Raw genomic sequence first — 19,447 nt, forward strand, 5'->3', positions numbered from 1 at the left:
GGATCCTGGTTGGGCTGGAGCCCCCTTAATAATTCAGGATTTAAATTATTTTAAGTATAAATTATTAACCAGCTGCTAAGCACACAGAGAATTTGACTGGTTGATCAGATGAATCAGATCTCCCGTAGCTCGACCTCGCTTTAAGAGAGGTCCTGCTGGATCAGCATTCATGACCCACACATCAATATTATCAAAGGACTCCCCTCTATCACTGTTAATATGTCGACTATATCTCACCGTCATCAATCACCTTGCAATATTGCACGTGTTGCCCCCACATCCTGAATTTAATATTGATAAGTTAATCTTCAACATTGATCCTGACTCCTTAGGTATGCATTTAAATTATACCAAAGGAGTATAAAAGTGGAGAGTTCAAAGGTGAAGTGGGACCTGATGTTGAAATGCGGTTGAACAGAAGAGTGGAGAGGCAGAATTAGAGTAGAATTAATGGTCTTGTGTTGACTTTAAAATATCGTTTAGTTTATTATTTGTTAGACCATTCATTGGCAACTAAGATTAACGTGTTTATGTATGTTTGTTTTGTCTAATCAAAGACATAAAATGTGTTCTGTTTTTGTTTTTTTTTTAATTCTGTCATTTAATTATGTACGTATTCCACAGTCTGGAGAATACTGATGCTAAAATATCCCTTAGGAAAGTGCCATCAAAAGTTACAGTGCCCTCCAAAAGTATTGGAACAGTGAGGCCAATTCTTTTATTTTTGTTGTAGACTGAAAATATTTGGGTTTGACATCAAAAGATGAATATGGGACAAGAGATCAACATTTCAGCTTTTATTTCCAGGTATTTACATCTGGATCTGATACACAACTTAGAAGATAGCACCTTTTGTTTGAACCCACCCATTTTTCATGAGAGCAAAAGTATTGGAACATGTCACTGACAGGTGTGTTTTGTTGCCCAGATGTCTCCCAGTTACATTGATTATTCAAACAATAAATAGCACTGAATGTCTGAGCTCAGTTTCAGATTGGGTACGATAGATTTTGCCTGTGCAGACTGCATTTAGAGGTGGAACCAACATGAAAACCAGAGAGCTGTCTATGGGTGAAAAAGAAGCAATTGTGAATCTGAGAGAAGATGGACAATCAATCAGAGCCATTGCACAAACATTGGCCATAGCCAGTACAACCATTTGGAATGTCCTGAAGAAGAAAGAAACCACTGGTGTACTAAGCAACAGACGTCGAACAGGTAGACCAAGGAAAACATCAGCAGTTGATGACAGAAACATTGTGAGAGCTGGAAAGAAAGACCCTAAAACAACTGTTAGTGACATCAGCAACAACCTCCAGAGGGCAGGAGTGAAGGTATCACAATCTACTGTTCGCAGAAGACTTCATGAACAAAAGTACAGAGGCTACACCAGAAGATGCAAACCACTCATTAGCAAGAAGAATAGGAAGGCCAGGCTGGAATTTGCCAAAAGGTACAGAGATGAGCCTCAAAAATTCTGGGAAAAGTTTTATGGACTGATGAGACAAAGATTAACTTTTTCCAAAGTGACGGAAAGGCGAAAGTTTGGAGAAAGAAAGGATCTGCTCATGATCCCAAACATACAAGCTCATCTGTGAAACACGGTGGAGGTAATGTCATGGCTTGGGTTTGCATGGCTTCTTCTGGGACGGGCTCTTTCATCTTCATTGATGATGTAACACATGATGGCAGCAGCAAAATGAACTCAGAAGTCTACAGAAACATTTTGTCTGCTAATTTAAAGAAAGATGCAACCAAACTGATTGGGAGATCCTTCATCATGCAGCAAGATAACGACCCAAAACACACTGCCGAAACAACAAAGGAGTTCATCAGGGGCAAGAAGTGGAAGGTTTTAGACTGGCCAAGTCAGTCTCCAGACTAGAGCATGCATTTTACCTGCTGAAGAGGAGACTGAAGGGAGTAACCCCCCAAAACAAACAACAACTGAGAGAGGCTGCGGTGAAAGCCTGGAAAAGTATCACAAAAGAAGAATGCAAAAGTTTGGTGATGTCAATGGGTCACAGGCTTGATGCAGTTATTGAAAGCAAAGGATTTGCAACTAAATATTAAGTCTCATTCACTTTAATCTATTTTAAGTTTATATGTTCCAATACTTTTGCTCACCTAAAAATTTTGTGTTCCATTACAAATAATGCTATCTTCTACGTTGTGTATCAGATCCAGATGTAAATACCTGGAAATAAAAGCTGAAATGTTGATCTCTTGTCTCATATTCATCTTTTGATGTCAAACCCAAATATTTTCAGTCCAAAACAAAAATAAAGGAATTGGCCTCACTGTTCCAATACTTTTGGAGGGCACTGTATTTCGTAACAGGGCAGCAGTTACAAATCCAACTCGTAGTAGCAACAGATCAGATTAATTTTATGTCACAGAGTACACAGTTATTCTCAGAAAAATATCAAGACAACTTGCAAATTTTCTTACAAATGTTCGGTATTATTGCCTTAGAAACTTTCACGTTTTAGCGCACAGTTGTTTAAGTCTATTTGCTCTGTTTTGGTCTCCACCAACTCCTGTAATAGGAGGGGGCAGGCTGCTACTAAAAGTGATGTTGGTAAGAGCTGTGTAAATAAACTAAAACGGTAAAGTTACAGCCATAAAACCAAAGCAACGAGTTGAAAGATGCTCATACTACCCATACAGACTATAAAATATATATTCTAACTGAAGTCCATATCAGCTCTATCACATAGCACATTACAGTAGTGTATAAAATCAATGTTTTTTACACTAAACTCAAAGCGAATTTTCACCTTTTCACAAGTTACTCACACAAGTCCAGCTGCTGAAGTGTTTTATGGAGTATTTCGACTGGCAAATATTTGATCATAACAGCTATGCTAACATTTGTGCTAACTAACTAAGGAACGCAGCTAATGGCTAAGTTGGTTCATAGTAAAGTACAGCCCAAAGCTGGTACCAAGTAATGTTAACATGCTACACGTGGAGGCTCTAAGTTCTGAACCAGCATAAACCAAGACAGTAACATTCTTTATTATTTTTCATATTGTCATGGCAGCGCCTTTTTGCTTCACTCATTCTGTTGTCTACTTTCCACAATAAAAGACCAACTTCAGTTACTCAGAGCATTTTGCTAGGAGGCAACTCAACACAACAGCTTCCATAAGTCACAAATACATAATTTTAGAATTTAACCATTAGCTGACCGATCTCAGAGCCCTCTCCTTATTTGTTCTGTCCTTGTACAGTACTGACGGAGAGTGGTAGAGCTCTGGGTCCTCCATTTCCAATTCTCGGTAACGTCAAAAGAATCTCAACTAGATCTCAACACTGATAGGGTTTGATGACACAGCGTTCGGCAAAAAATGTAACTCACACAAACACGCAAATAGCACAAGTTTTGCATGTCGGCATCATTCCCATTGCCCAGCACAATCATCTGTTCCCTCCTTTGTTTTGACTTTGAATGTAATCTAGCCCCAGAACACACTGTAACACTTATGATATACAGCCGTGCCTAGACATCTAATGTTTTGTATTCATTTACATCTAGATCATTTCAGCATATGAATTATCTGATCAGTATAGAACTTTTAGGACCCAGTGTAGTAACAAATTATAAACTAACATTACCAAAATGACCTTTTTATTGATTCTTTCATACTATGACTAAGATAGTCGAATTAGGCACAATCAGACATCAAATAACTGGTCTGATATATAAAGACTGAAATAGTTAATTTCTTACCCTAATAATGAAGTAAAATGTTTGTCGTGAGTGGCTGTCCATAGTTTATAATGGTGTTGCAAATAGTTCTGTGATCTCTGACTTTCAGCTGTAATTTACAGACATCGAGAAAAATCTGCGAGATGAAGACAGACCTGATATCTCCAAAGTCTCCCCTTGAAGTAGCAGGAGTCACGGCAAATATAAAGAGGGGAAATGGGAGGAAGGAGAGCGACAAAGATAAGGTTCAGACCATTGAACTGCCAGTGATCTCAGTGGGATCTAATCTCTGCCCAGAGGCAGAAAAGCATTGACACCAGCCAGAGGGAGGGAGGGCTGGGCAGTGTCTGTCTGTACCTGCACTCAGACAGGTATAGATACGTTATGAGGCACAGGTAAATTATGAGGTTTTCAAGGCCGGTGCCAAAAATGACGTTTACTGGACTGAAAACTGCTGATGAATATCTGTCACAATGACCATTTTTTATGTTCTTGCCAGAGTGAAAAAGCATCTAACGCGTCTATCGCACCACTGTGTAACTCTAATAAAACCTTGAGGCACTAGATAAATAGCTGAAATTTAAGAATGCATGTGATTTGAATTCATTTTTACAAATCATAATAAACAGGACTAAAGGCCTTTGAACACCAAGTCTCAAGTTTTTGTATGTGTTTCTTTAATCCAATATCCAGTAAAGATCGTAACACACAGAAACCTCACACTGACTCTGATGAGTTTTATTGTAGTACTTATTCCAAAATTTGCAAATCAAATGTAGCTCAGAGATAGAGCGGGTCGTCCACCAATCGGAGGATCAGCAGTTCCTCCAGTCCGCATATTGAAGTATCCTTGAGCAAGATACTGAACCCCAATGATGCTTCCATCAGTGTGTGAGTGTGTTAAAAAAAAAACTGAGTAGCAGGTGGCACTTTGTACGGTAGTCTCGGCCACCAGTGAATGAATGTGTGTGTGAATGGGTGAATGTGACTCATAGTTTTGAGCTTTGAGTGGTCGGATGACTCGAAAGGAACTAAATAAGTGCAGGTCCATTTCCCATTTACGTGAAAAGCTGTTCTCACTCCCAGCTCGTCAAATACCTACACTTGGTCCATGGCCCTGAGTCAGGTTTAATCCAGGTTTAAAGGAAGATAACCCGCGGGATGCTTGGAAATGTAGTAAAGTCATAATGCAGACTGGCCCATGACAATGTGTGTGTATGGTGCATGTGATTGTTCATATATTTATTCTTGCTTATGCAAATCTTTGATATTGTAAACTTGCTAAATTCAGCCCATCAGTCCAGGATGAATGCAGCTGATTATCAGGCAAGTGGTGAATTTACTTTAACCAATTAGACTGTGTTGGTGGTTTCATAAGAAAGCTGAGAGACTGTTACACTACTCTGAGCACCATCCTAACTGAACTAATTACCTGCCTGGTGATTATAGGGCATCCATCCAAAGAAAATACATTTTCTGCCAAGAGTTCTCACTTTAAGCAGTGATTTAATTCATTTTTTTATGTGGCACTCTCAAATAATTTAGGGGATTTGCGCTCAAATTCGTTTGATGTTACGCTTAATTTCTTGATGAAGTTGCAGTCAGCATCCATCGGCTCATTAAGCTGAGATGGAAGTAGACATTAAACTTGCGGATATTTGTGGTCTTACTTTGCAAAATAAGCCTCTTAATATTACCCCTGGGGCTGTAAATTCAATCTGCTTTATTTAAGACAGTGAATCTGTGTCAAACGTCACTGCTGTGACAGTAGTTACCACGGAGGTCCATTTCAATTATATAAAATCTTAGTAGAGTGAGATAAAAGCAGAGGAAAAATATATAATTAATGATTAACACAAGTTTTTCTCCAGCTTAAGGCAGAGTTAATCATACTAGTTGTGTTACATTGAAGAACTTTTGCTGAGAACTTTTGCTACCATGTGAACAAAAATCTACTTCTACACTTAAGTGCATCATTTACTGTAGATTATGTGGTTAGTTTAACTGATCTTCCAGGTCCAACCTAGAAAACTGACCTTGAAGATCATATTTGTCTAGGCTCCGATTGTGCCTTACAGTGTTGAGTTTTGCACTGACAGTTCTTTTTTAATGCACATTTTTTGGAGTCATCTCTGTATCATACCTGTACATATTCTCTATACATTATAGTGTGAATTTTTGCACAATATTTTACACATTCCTGGAAAAAACTGTACAGCTCTTCATCATTTTTAACAAGTCCTCCAACCAATACAACCACAGATGTCATCGTATATTCCTACCTTTTAATACAACCCGCAAGAGCGCCCCTACAGGTGCTCCTATGTGATCGTTAACAGTTGCAGTTTTAAACACATGGATAAAGTTGTGAAATGGTCACAGATGCACCAAAACTCCTTGGTTAGGTTTAAAAAAAAAGACCAAGGTTTGGGTTAAAATGAGTAGGTGTGTTGCTGATGTAATGGGTTAGTACTCTTGTGTTGTGAAGATTTAAGGATGACCCACTCTCAGTCACTGTTTGACTTGGACTTGCATATATTTATAGCTCAACATGCACTGAAACAAAACGAAACAAAACCTGTAAGGCTTGCTTCAAATCAAATAGCCATGCCACCTGGATTAGCCGCGACAAACAGCTAACGTGCTAATAAAGTTACCTACACTGTAACCTGCACAGCTCCTTACTCAAAATACATCTCCAGCCACCCAACATCATCACAGAACATTAAGTGTTTTCGGGAGCTTTTATGGCACTTTTAACCATAAAAAGTAAAGTATTTTTGGCGGAGCTTAGCTGAAGTCAACCTGCCACAAGTCCAGAGACAGCAGACTGTAACAGAGCATGGTGGCCTATCCGAGAAGTCTGCAGGGTTTCATCAGTGCAGCGTTCAAGTACACAAGCAAAAAAAGAACAAAATCTCTGTGGTAACTAATACATTGCAACAAACAGCAAAATATGACAGTAAATAACATAATGACACAATAAATTAAAATCAGTGCACCTTCCATAATGACAGAAGACAGCTTGTAATGGTAAGTGGGATCACCAACTTATTAATTCCTGTACACTAACAACATATTAGACGTACATAGTACCATGCTGAGTTGTTAAACCTAATGTTGACTTTTAGTTTCACAGGGGACACAAACACTGGTCTCCTGGGTCAAAGTCCTGTGTTTGTTTAACCTAGGGGGAGGCAACCAATGGCTCCGGAGCCATATGCAACTCTTTAGCCCCTCTCCAATGGCTCCCTGTGGCTTTGACCAAAAATGAGGCTACATTAGAATGAATCACGGCTATTTTTGAACATTTTAATTTTAATTTATCATTGTTGTAGGTCTACAGTGATTCTTACACTGTCCAGTTTACACTGTCCAGTTGTAAAAATATTTAACCTATAGGCCCACAACAAATTAAAAAAATGTTTTAACATTTCGTCAACTAAAATGTCATACCTATGTCTGCTGCCTAGTGCCTTTTCTCAAAATTTTGCTTGCCTTGAGTCTCCTTTGCGAAGCTAGCTGTGGATTCCAGATCCAGAAAGGAAAAGTCTTGGAGGACAATGTTGAATTAAATACCGCATAGACAGATGTGTTTACTTTTGCACACTGCAAAGTAGCCACCTGATGGTAAAACACATTAATGTTTAGACCTATTAGTAATGTTGATGAGATAATTTAGACTTAATAAGGCTGTGTTACATTTATTATATGGCTTGGATATATTTCACGGCTCCAAACAGATGACTTTTTTTTTTTTTTTTTTTTTGGGACCAAAAATGTCTCTTCTGGTAGTGAAGGTTGCTGACCCCTGCTCTAACCCATCCACCTCCAGTTGCTGAGTGACACATGGAATTAGCCAAGCCACACTTTAAAAACTCAGCAGGTCATGAAGTGATGCTAAAACAAGTCCATAACCAACCCTCATGTGAAGAGAGAATAAATATTTAGACCTGCTAATCTAGCAGCTTCTTCTACACACAAAGTTGGCCCCCAGAAAAAATAACTGTAATACATTTGTCATCCTTGATTACATAAGAGACAGATATTTCTATTTTTAGGCTTCACCCACTGAAATTTGACAAAACAAAACCACTGCTCATGAATCAGACTAAAGGTACCCTCACATTATCCTTCTGTTGAACTAAATTGGCCCACTTGTAGCCTAGAAAAAGACATAATGACATGTTTCTAATGCAGATTGATACATAAACATTGATCAGAGCAATCACAAACTGTAAACAGTGTATGAGAGCAATGCTGCAGTTTGTAGTCTGCTGGTGTGATAATGAGGTACGAGTCTGCCTGAGAAGGTTGTCTGATTCCTCACTTACACTTTTCTCCCCCGCTAAAGTCGAGATCTGTGTCTTTTTTTTCCCTTTTCTACTCAACAGTTCAATAATTTACACTTTAATTACAAGTCAATAACATCAACAGCAGCCGCAGCCTTCTTTAGCCCGATGGATCAAGGTCTACTACACTTTCTGTTAGGCAGTGAATTGATAAAGACTCACACAAAACCTATTAAGTCAGCTCAGTGATCGATAGACACACAGCAGGGTGTGAAACAAACACATTTTCTCATTGGCCATTTATTCTACCTTGATTTTTCATACCTCTATGGCAGTTCTTTACCTTTAAACTGCTGGGAAACATATTTCCTGAGATACTTGGTGAAAAAAACACATGGATGTTGATGTTGAATCAGCCAGACCTGTGATCTCTCTCTCCCTTGTTCATAGTCATCACTCCTACCTATCCTATGGATCTGATAAATGCATGCAGTGCCCAAAAATGATGAAAAAAAGATGAATATGAGCCTAAACACCTTAAGTAGGACTGGCTACAGGTCAATAACCCCTGATACAGATTGTCACATGCGACATCACTCACACAAAAATGTAATTCGTGTTGCTTTTGATGGGATATTTATATTAATAAACTGTTGTTAATAATGTCATTTATTTCTTTTTGTCTCTGCAGACGATGAGCAGTCGTTTTTTCCCCCACGACGCCATCCTCACTGATGCCATCCTCAGTCTGGATGAAGACTCGGTTCTCTCAACAAACGAGGTGAGTTGCCGGTGACTGAATCAACGAACTGGTACGATATTGACGTTTTACAAACTGGTGAACTGAGACACTGATGCTTTATCAACAAATGAGGTGAGACAGCAGCAATCCCAGGACACAAGACCACTAAAACCCCTTTATATCGGACATCTGGATTGCAAGCTCAATTACTGGATTACTCACCAAACAGCTGAAGTACAAAACCAGTTCGTCATGGCCGCCTGCCTAAAACAGACCTAAAAAGTGAATATTTTCTTTTATGATTAAAAGATATTATGTCATAAACTGTAATGCAGCTGTCAACTTTCTGTTCTTACACAGCACAAATGCAGTTTAAATGCTGACAGTGGCAGAATAAACAGGGGAAATTCATTTTTGAAACAATGGGTCTCTGATTTCAGATAGAGGAAGACAAAAGCACGTTCTCATTTATAGCGCGTGACTGTCGTTTTGTAAAAATGCCAACTGTCACTGACATATTTTTTCAGATGTAGCCAGCTTGCTAATAAAGCTAACATTAGGTCCATGTTTCTGCTTCCAGCTAACTTTTTAATGTTTTGTAATGCACCTGATGTTAATGCTGTATGACCTGAGCTAATCTGACTCAGTGGATATAGACTGTGCCTAAAATGCTGCCAGGTCAGGCGCTGGATGCTACTCTTGTGTCTTCTCTGTGCCAGCTTTCAAGAGCGCCACAGCAGGTCGCATCTAAGGTTGCTAGGCAACCTAAAGACGCACCATATCATAGCCTATTTACCTAAAATCCTGAGTGCAGAGCTGATCTTCCTCCAGGCACTGTTTGCGTGTAGGCCTATTGTCCATGGGACACATTTAAAGCTTTGGCAGCCCTGCACTTACATGATTGACTTCTTCTCCATGTTTGTCAAAAACTGATAGTTAGGGAAGGAGGGAAAGATATCTGTGGGCTGTGACTGGTTGGTTCTTGTCACATGACATGTGGTGCGCGCTGCTGCGTTCCAAAAGTTGAACTCCAACATAGGCACTTGGGAGCGCATGAATGCCACAACAGCATTGCTTTGGCGTTTAAGTGCACCTACCGCACGTCTACTACAAATATTCCTCCAAAACAAGTTCCCCTTCTACACTAGTTTGCTAGTGCCCTCGCTGTATTCTCGCTTTGGCACCAGCCAAGACAATTATGACTGGTTTGAAGAAATAACAAACAAACAACCCAGTAGGGCTGAAATCAACCGAAGAAAATCTTGGTTGACTGCAGTTCTACCTACTCTTCAACCAGTTGATTGGTCGATGGGGGAAAAGATCTGCGCATTATCTCTAGATTAACTAAATTAGTCAGAGCACATATTTCCAAGTTGTCGAATACCAACACTTGTGGTGGTGTCTTTGGCGTCACATTCTGATGAAAAAGCCATCCTTTCATGTCAGCATTAGTGTGTAACGGCGCCTGACAGTGTCGGGGGGAACAACGTAAGTTAAAGGGGTGAAAAGTTCGAGTAGGGTGGGGGGGTGGGGGGGTGGATGGGTTTCACCTGGGCAGCCAGTGTTTGTTTCCCATGAGACTGTAAAGCCAAACCATGTTAACTCAACCTAACAGGAGCGTATCTATGTTTCCCGGGTTCTATGTTCCCCACTTAACCCTGCAAAAAAGGTTCTATGTTCCCCGCTTACACAAAAAAGGTTTTATGTTTCCCGGGTTCTATGTTGCCCGCTCAACCAAGCGGCAAACAAAGAACCCTTTTTGTGTAAGCGGGGAACATAGAACCTTTTTTGCAGGGTTAAGTGGGGAACATTGAACCCGGGAAACATAGGGATGACCCCAACCTAACCACATGCGTGTGTTGCTCAATGTAAACTTGTGCATTTATTTTTCAAAAGAAAAATAAAATCAATTTGCATGTTCTCCCCGTAGGTCCGTAGGTGTGAATGTGAGTGTGAATGGTTGTTTGTCTCTATGTGTCAGCCCTGTGATAGTCTGGCGACCTGTCCAGGGTGTACCCTGCCTCTCGCCCGATGTCAGCTGGGATAGACTCCAGCCCCCCCACGACCCTCAAGAGGATGAAGCGGTTAGAAGATGAATGAATGAATGAGACAGTATGCAAACTGTACATTTCCTGTGAAACAACAAACCTACCTTGGACATCATATGTTGACATAGAAAGTCCATGACCAGTGAGAATGTGTTGGAATGTCTGTTTTTCAATTCCCTTCTCAAGCGCTGACACAGTGCTGTGGAGATAGGCGTGGCTACACCAGACTCGTCCTGGGTGCAAAGTCAACCCTAGTATCATTAATATCATATTGCATTCTTAAATATCCCTGTTCGGCTGATTAGCTTACATACCTCGTAAGTATTTCAGATTGAACATTACAAGAGAATAGACATTTAGGATGAGGACTCGCCAGTGTGTCTTATGAATGTTAGCCAAACTTGGCTAACGTTGCCTGGGGTTGCGGAGTTTAAACTTTCCCAAAGAGCATCTCAGTTAGATCTCACAGGCCATGTTAAACTAACTTTGCAGAGTGCTGCAATTTGACACAAACAGAAATATACAATTTTGTACTTTTGCATACATTTCCAGAGGGTTTTATTAACTTTGGAAACAACTGATTGCCCATCAAGGGACCTCAACACTTTTGAATGACTCCACCCACTGAATGCCTCTGGAAATGTTTTTATAACCAGCTCCAGTCTGCATGGTTTTATGTCAGCCTGTGGCAAAAGGTGGTGATGTCTTAACACAGTATCGATCCTTTCTGAAATGAGGCAGTCAGTCCACGCACAGTCATGAATACCATTACAAATGAATTGCCAAACATTGCAATGGCCACTGAACTAGAGGAGGAATATGTGCTTTGCCTTTAAAGGACGATTCCAAATGCAGCAGATAAAATTAAACCACGGAGGATGAGCAGGAAGTTTGGCAAAGCAACAAAGTTAGACAACAGATTTACATTGCAAAATAAAGAGCTGTGATTACAGACATCAATATCGTGGAGCCCCAGTGATTTATAATGTCACCAGGATGCTCGTGAACCTCTCCTAATTAAATTAAGTGCGCTGTTTTCGAGATGGGGTAGATACTGTTAAGATTTTAATTTAACTTAACACTTAGGGAAATAGGGGAGGAATGTGAGGAAGCAGTGGGTAGGGAAAAGAGGAAAGGGTAGAGAGGAGTAATAAGTAAAAGAAAAGACAAAAAGTACCAGAAAAAAAGAAAAGAGATGAGAGGGGGAAAATAAGACAAGAGAAGGAAAGGGACAGAAAATGATATATGTACGGAAAAGGAAAAGATGGGAGAAAAGATCAGAGTAAGAAAAGGGAAATTTGTAAGGGGAAAAGAAAGGAAAAGAATGTGAAAGGGAATCAAGGAAATAAGGAAAGGAGCATAGAAAAACACATTGAAGAGGGTATAATGAAAAACAAAGTGCTTTCACGGAATCAGGAGTTTTACGAGATCCATTAGCTCTGTGTCTGTATCATTACACTGTCAAAACACAGAGCACCTCTTTGATTAAAGTCTCACTTGTTACTTAAGAGATAGAGTGGGAAACACAAGTGGTTTGTTACTCTGACACTCGTTTTTGAACAAATTAGAAACCAGTGAATCATCTAAAGCTTTGTCAAGAGCGGAAATAATGTTTTTATTCTTGCTGTTTTAATCAAGACTTTGATATGTTTGCCGAGTGCTGAGCTTCTTTAGGTTCGGAAACTACTAAAACTTTTAAGAAAAGGCAGAGGCACACATTTACCAGGCTGATACAAATTTTATTATATATATGAGGACAAATGCGCACGTTGTCTTTTTTTTTCATTTCAAGATCATTAAAATATGTATAAAATTTAAGTTTTACTATGTGTGATTAGTTTTGTATGAATGTAATGTTGAAATGACGCTGTGTACAAGCAGAAGACTGAATCAAAGCTTGTCTTGGATCAAAAAACAAAACCCACGAGGTAACCCACTCGTACTGTATTCTCTTGATTTGTATTAAATGTATTGAATCATTTAAACAATGCTCTCACATATCCAAGATTCCACATAAATTTTCATTTAAACCAAAGACATCCATTTGACTGACTTTTTCAACCACTTCCTGTTCCATTGCTCTCTATCAAAGATTAAAACGGACACGTTTCCTGTGATTTCTTCACAATAAAAGCTACCCCATGTTTAGCCAGTTGAATACTTTTAATGTAGCCCCAGTAATAAAAGTCTTAATACAGCTCAGATATCATTGTGAGTGTGTTATCAATGTGATGAAATTTTTTAACACTGGATTACATAAATGTAAGTAAATGAAGATACTGTGGCAATTTGAATTCAGCGCAGGAGTGGCGGACTCTGCCACCAACCATGACAAACCACTGTGTAGAGAGGTATTTATTGAATATAAATACATTTAATGGCTATTTCTGGGCAAAAAATATAGACCATGAATAGCATCAGAAACTGGATTTTATTTTATGTAAATCTTCAGTTGCTACTTTAATGTTTAACCCCCACTTTCACATCTGAAACATGCAGCAAGAAACACAGGCAGCCCACACTGACAAATCACACTCCTTGCAGTTTCCACATGGTCTCCATAGGTGCTGTGGCCCCAACATGTTGTTTTATATTTGAGCAGGTACACATCACTTCATGACCATAAAACTCACAACTATTTTATTTTATTTTACTTTATTTCATTTAACCAGAAAAACCTCTTGAGATTAAAAAGAGTGTCCTGGCCAAGACGGGCAGCAACATAAGTATGAAATAAATATAAAAATGTAAAGCTCTAAACCAAGCAATATACAAAAAATAAGATTACTACAAAGAAAAGGCAAAAAGTATGTTGATATATACTAGAAATTAACCAAAAAAAAAAAAACACAAAAAATGCGACACATGATTACAAAGATCAGCAAAGACATACCATGACATTGCCATATAGAAGACAAAAATCCTGCAATAGTGCTTTGAAACGGCCAAAGAGAAGCAGAAGATTCCACGTATAAGGGGCTGCATAAATGAATGCTCTCTTGCCAAACTCTGCACGTACACTTGGTACAAACATAAAAACAACTGTTATTCCAGGTTTATTTACACAAAAAAAACATGATACAAAAATGCAGCTACACTTTAAAGATGATGGTCAAAAATATCCTGAGTCTTCAATGGCTTTCCAAAATTATTATTTCAGTCATAAAATGCCATAAAATGTGATCAGGTTTTGGACCTTGTTGAGAGATGGCTGCCATCTTGTTTTTACATGAATTAGTGTATTGTGCTTTTGCTACCACTAGATGGTACAAAAAAGTGTCCACACATGAGGACAACAGGTCTAAGTTAAGTAGAATGAAGTACATGATGTAGCAAACCCAGAATGTGATGTCCTCGTATGAGGACGCAGGGTCTCAGGAGGATATTTAATGCGTTGCAAGTCTTGATGTCAGTTCCCTTACCATTAGTGATTGAACCATGATTTTATTTTTATTCGCTGTCTTTTATTACATTTTACACATATCAATTATAACCTTCCTAACTTAGAGACACACAAATACGCTGAAAAATGTTGCACCTAGTCTCAAATGATTTAACCCGAATAAGCAGTCAAATAAACTGGAACAGCTCATCTGTGATGCTAACTGAGTGCTTCTACTTTGAGAGTCATTACAAGTAGCAGCCTCGTTTCTCTTCAGCTTTTCAGCGAGTAAAAGACGCGATCCATAATGGATTGTGAGGCCCAATGAGCCCAGGAGATCCAATATATCTTTAAACTCTGAGATGTTTTATTGACGGGTGCAAGTCAATGTTCACCTTTTCTACGCTGGCGGGATCACAATTACACTTTATGGCACTACAATTTGTGGCACAGCAATACGAGCAAGTTTGTACAACTAAACTTTTATGGGCACATGGCTTGTTTTATGAAACGAGAGGAAGAGGAAGATGTTGGTGAGAGAGAGAGTGGGGGGGGTGGGGGGATCATACAGAGGAAGTGGAGGGAATCTTAGCCGTGCTCACTAACCCGTTTCTCTAATTGCCCTTTTAACATGGTGAGGGGATTTATTGAAAGGAGATGAAATATGTCAAGTGAGTGGAAATGTGCAAGAGAGAACATTACACTTTTAATAGGACTTTTCATATTATAATACCTCAGTGGAAGAATGGCTGTGCCAATTTCATAATTACATTGTTTCAGCTCATTAAATATATGATTATTCCATGGAGAGAGATTAGAGAAGGGAATACGACTGAAAAAAACCTGACAAAGCCTTTGTCTCTCATTGGGCGGCCAAGCATGCTGCTGCGTTATGCCCTTTGGAAGACATTTTCAATATGGTGGATGTGGAAATACTTCTTCAGCAGCGATGGCTGAATTTTTTCCTCTTCTCATCGGAGGGCCTGTTTGGGATGTTGCAGGGTTTGACCCTTTTCAGCAGTGGTGTTGGAAGTATTCCGATCCTTTACCTAAAAATACCACCCTGTAAAAAAATACTCCACTGCAAGTCAAAGTACTGCATTCAAAACCTTACTTAAAAGTAAAAGAAAGTGTTCTGCGAAATTGACTCAAAGTATATCTGATGTTGTTTGATTAATATTACTGCTGCATTCATGTGTTTGTTTGATTTTACTGCTGTAGATGTTTAAGGTTGTGCTCGTTTCAACTCCTTTATAAACTGTTTGGTAGTTTAATCTACAGCATCATATTCTATAAGATCATCATATCACTGGTATTTGGTCATTTATAAAGCCATACTGGGTAAAGTCCCTTCGTACAGTTGTACTTTGATTCAACAGAGATCGGACTGAAGCTATAGTCTGAGATTTAGTTTTGTTGTCTGTTCAAAGAACATGGATAGAGCTGGGAAAGAAAGCTTTAATGTGCTCTGCTCCTCTCACCTGGAATAACCTTCAGAAAGAGTTGAAACTACGTGACTTGGTCTCTCTGCCTGACTTTCAAGCTCCCATAAGAACAAGGATGAATGAATCGGCTGGTTCTTGTCATTGTGCATAGGCGTTTTAATATCTCTACTGTGTAGCTTTTATGTTTTTATTGTGTTGTTGTTTGGCTGTAACCCCCCCCCCCCCCCCATGCATTTATTATACTTTCTTCCTTTCTTTCCCCATAACCCATCCTTTCTACCGCTAAACGTTCTCACTCTGACCTCGCCACATATCGACGTTTGGTCATGGACCGTCCTCATCCAGGTACAATGTGAAAGGTACCCTGGGTGTGTTGGTTGTTGATGTTCTGGGACACTGTGTCAAGTTCTGCCTGTTACATGCATTGTCTTCTTTCAAAATACCTATCAGTTTTCACAGGAAATTTACCGTTTATGTACAGTCTCTTTCAAAATAAAAGCGCTACGTCAGTACAACTTCATGAATTGACCTTTTTTCCTCCAACAAATAACGCGCAGTTAGGTTTAGGTAAAAAGAACAGGGTTTGGCTTTAGAATCTTACGGGACTCAAACACCGCGCTCTCGGGTGAAAGTCGGTGTTTGTTGGACCCATCCACCACAGACCTTCGCCGCCTTAATTTCCGTTCTTGTCCCACCACATTTCCCCCTGATGCCGCCAGATGCCATTAAACTGTAACAGCGAGTCACTGCCCAAGCACCAGATTTCAACCATTTCAGAGTGAGAACGGGTTGAACCTGTACTGTAGAGTATAGACACATAGACACAAACAGACTCCCAACAGCCAACACAACCTTGTCCCCTTATCCCCTGACTACACTTAATTTACTGGCCCGTATTCACTTTTGTATTCAGTGTTCTTATTGTTTTGTTAGTATTTTGTATTATCCTGCAATTTAAAAAAAGAAAAACAGTCCTGTTTTCAGCTTTGTGACGATGCATTTTCCAGCTGATCCAAGAGAGTTTTCAAAGGGTTTATAGAGTTTGAACATTTCGTAATCTGAAAAGTAACTAGTAACTGTAGCTGCCATACAAATGTACTGCAGTGGTAATGCATTCTCATCCCAACTCATCAAATACTGTAGCTTTGTCAGTGACCTAAACCTAAAAATATAACGTACTAGCCACCTGTGTCAGTTTTGGATGTTCTGGGATGGTGTATCAATTTATACTTGTTACATGCAAGCAGATGTGATCCAATCCTGATCCTAATCCAGTGCATGGCACACGCAAAACTCTCTTTATCATCAATATTTAGTATGTCTTGAGGTATGGGGTGTAGTATGAGACCATGGTCTGTCATAGTCAGAAGGAGCCACAGGCAATCAATGAAAGAAACTCTTGAGAAAGTTGACAGCAGATCATTTTGGGAGGCTGAGAGTTTGACAGTTCTGTACAATTGCTAGAGAACACTTTATGAGTCGTCCAGACCAGACATTACCACACTCCACAGAGAGGCACCTGGTGAGAGCAGCTATAATTCAAAAGATGTTTCAAACCACAAACCCGCAGTAGCCGTTTGTGGCTGCAGCGTGGACCTTACGCCCCAGCTGGTCATCCTGGATCACACTGAGACTGTTGGTAAAACTTCATCAAAGCCACAGCACTCTCAACCTGCTGGATACGAGCTCAGTTTAAGACACATTTTCCTCACTTTTATCACCCTCAAATCAGATGGCGGGTGACAGTGAAAGCACCGCAGTGGCATCGCTTCACATGGAGCCAAATAAAATAAAAAAAAGATTGAAAACACATATTTTTTGAAAACACAGTGGACAAAGACCACATACTGAGGGAGGATAAGGCCTCTAAAATGTGATGTAGCTCCTTTTTATCTAATAACGCTGGACATGTTAAACCCAAATGTCGGGAGAGATTTGTCACAGATTATTGGATTGACCCTCTGCTCCTCGGATCAATTTTGGCCTTGTAGAATCTATTAGTATGGATCTCACACACACACACAAACACACACACTGACTCTGTCCAACTTTCAGTCCTCCCTTGAATTCTCGAGTCATATCAGGCCTCTGTTTTAAACAGTAATTAAGACAGACAGATTATAAGTGCAAAGAATCTGGGTTGTGACTCTGTCTCACTTGTTCGCTCACACACACTCACACATACACACACACACACACACACATGCCATTTCACATTATAAAGAACCTTTTAATCTCTGAAGGCTAAATTATATTTGCATGATATCATTAATCCTTTCAGCAGAGCCACGGAGGCATCTGACACATCTCACACACAATCATATGTACAAACACACACTCAAACAGACAGACAGACACACACCATGCGTGCACATACATCGTCGGGGGCTACACTGAGAATGGCAGCTCCAACCTTTCTCTCAGCTTAGCGCCGGCGCTTTACGGTAATTGCTCACGCGATTCATGACAGAAGCCGCGAGGTATCGCTAAAGAACATCCACTTTCGGTGCTCCCCTCCCCAGCGCGGTCTCTCTACCTCTACTATTCTGGTAATTAATTTTCTCCCCCGGCTCCTGAGGTGGTGTGTGCGCGTCTGTGTGTATTACCAAGTATTTCATTATGTGCTGATCCCCATATTCTCTGGTGTGTCTGCCTGCACGTCTCAGCGGTGTTTTTGAATTCAAAAGAGGCTCTTTCTCAGGTAGCTCGAGCTTCTTCAAGGACACCAGGTACTCCAGATGACTCCACATGAAATTTCCTCTTTACTGGGCAAGTAGGCAGAATGAGAGGGATACTGAACCAGGCAGTCCAATGGTTGGGTGAAGAATATGCAGCTCCAGAAGCTATGAGCACCATCTCGGCACATTAGTGTAGACAATCATACACTTGTGAAGCATTTTGATGCCTTTGAGTTGCTCAGTGCTTGTGCTGAAGGTGTGTTCGGACTAAATGCAAAGGGAGTTGTAGAAGTGCCATGTTTGCCTGTGAAGTTAATGACAATATATAAGTGGCAGCATGGATCTGTTCTAGGTGGTGCAATCTGAGGAATTTAAAGACACAGTGCACCCCAGAATCAAAAAATACACATTTTCTCTTACCTGTGGTACTGCTAATCAGTCTAGTTTGTTTTGGTGTGAGCTGCCGTCTGTTAGAGATATAGACCATTGCAATATCTGCCTTCACTTGAATATAATGGAGCTAGATGGCACTCGGCTTGTGGTGCTCAAAGCAGCAAAACCATACATTTGATAAACTCAAGAGCAATGTCTCTTTCCAGAAATCATGACCTGGTTACTCAAGATAATCCAAACTACACCCACCAACCGTATCACTGCACAGAAGGAAGTGTGTATCTACTCATGGACAAGAGGCTTGTGCTGATGACACAGATGTGAATAATAATGTGAATATTAATGGTTTCCTCCTTCAATATATCCTCACAGAATGGTTCATGTGATATCCTACGACTTAGTGCCCAAAGAATGACGTCATGTCCTTTACGTACAATTACGTACAGTTACAGTTACAATGTTGATTAATGGAAAATTACAGAGATTGGGTTTAGGTGAGCAAAATTACTGTGGTTAGGTTTAAGAAAAGAAACATGACAAGGACATACCTTAGAATCACTCAAAGCTCACACCATTCTAAACATGTGTCTCCACAGGAAGGGAGAATCCTTGTTGTGTCCTAGTCACAGGACTGCTTCCTTGTTTACTCTCATCAGCACATTGGTCACATGATCGCTGCCTTTCTAAATACTTGGGATATGTACGAATTTGGGTGCATTACTTTTATTAGGAAAACTTATTAACAGTTTTAT

General features: G+C 39.8%; 1 protein-coding gene across 1 annotated transcript in view; it reads left to right on the forward strand.

Moving 5' to 3' along the window:
* The window catches only part of LOC125897583 (exostosin-1), a 68,287-nt gene that overhangs the window by 34,895 nt on the left and 13,945 nt on the right, over positions 1 to 19,447 (forward strand). The window contains exon 6 of the mRNA XM_049590981.1: positions 8,699 to 8,788. Within this exon, the coding sequence (XP_049446938.1) occupies positions 8,699 to 8,788 (90 nt within the window). The remainder of the gene's footprint in view (positions 1 to 8,698; positions 8,789 to 19,447) is intronic.

The sequence above is a fragment of the Epinephelus fuscoguttatus genome, linkage group LG11, assembly GCF_011397635.1.
Source record: "Epinephelus fuscoguttatus linkage group LG11, E.fuscoguttatus.final_Chr_v1".
In the NCBI taxonomy this organism is placed as follows: Eukaryota; Metazoa; Chordata; class Actinopteri; order Perciformes; family Serranidae; genus Epinephelus; species Epinephelus fuscoguttatus.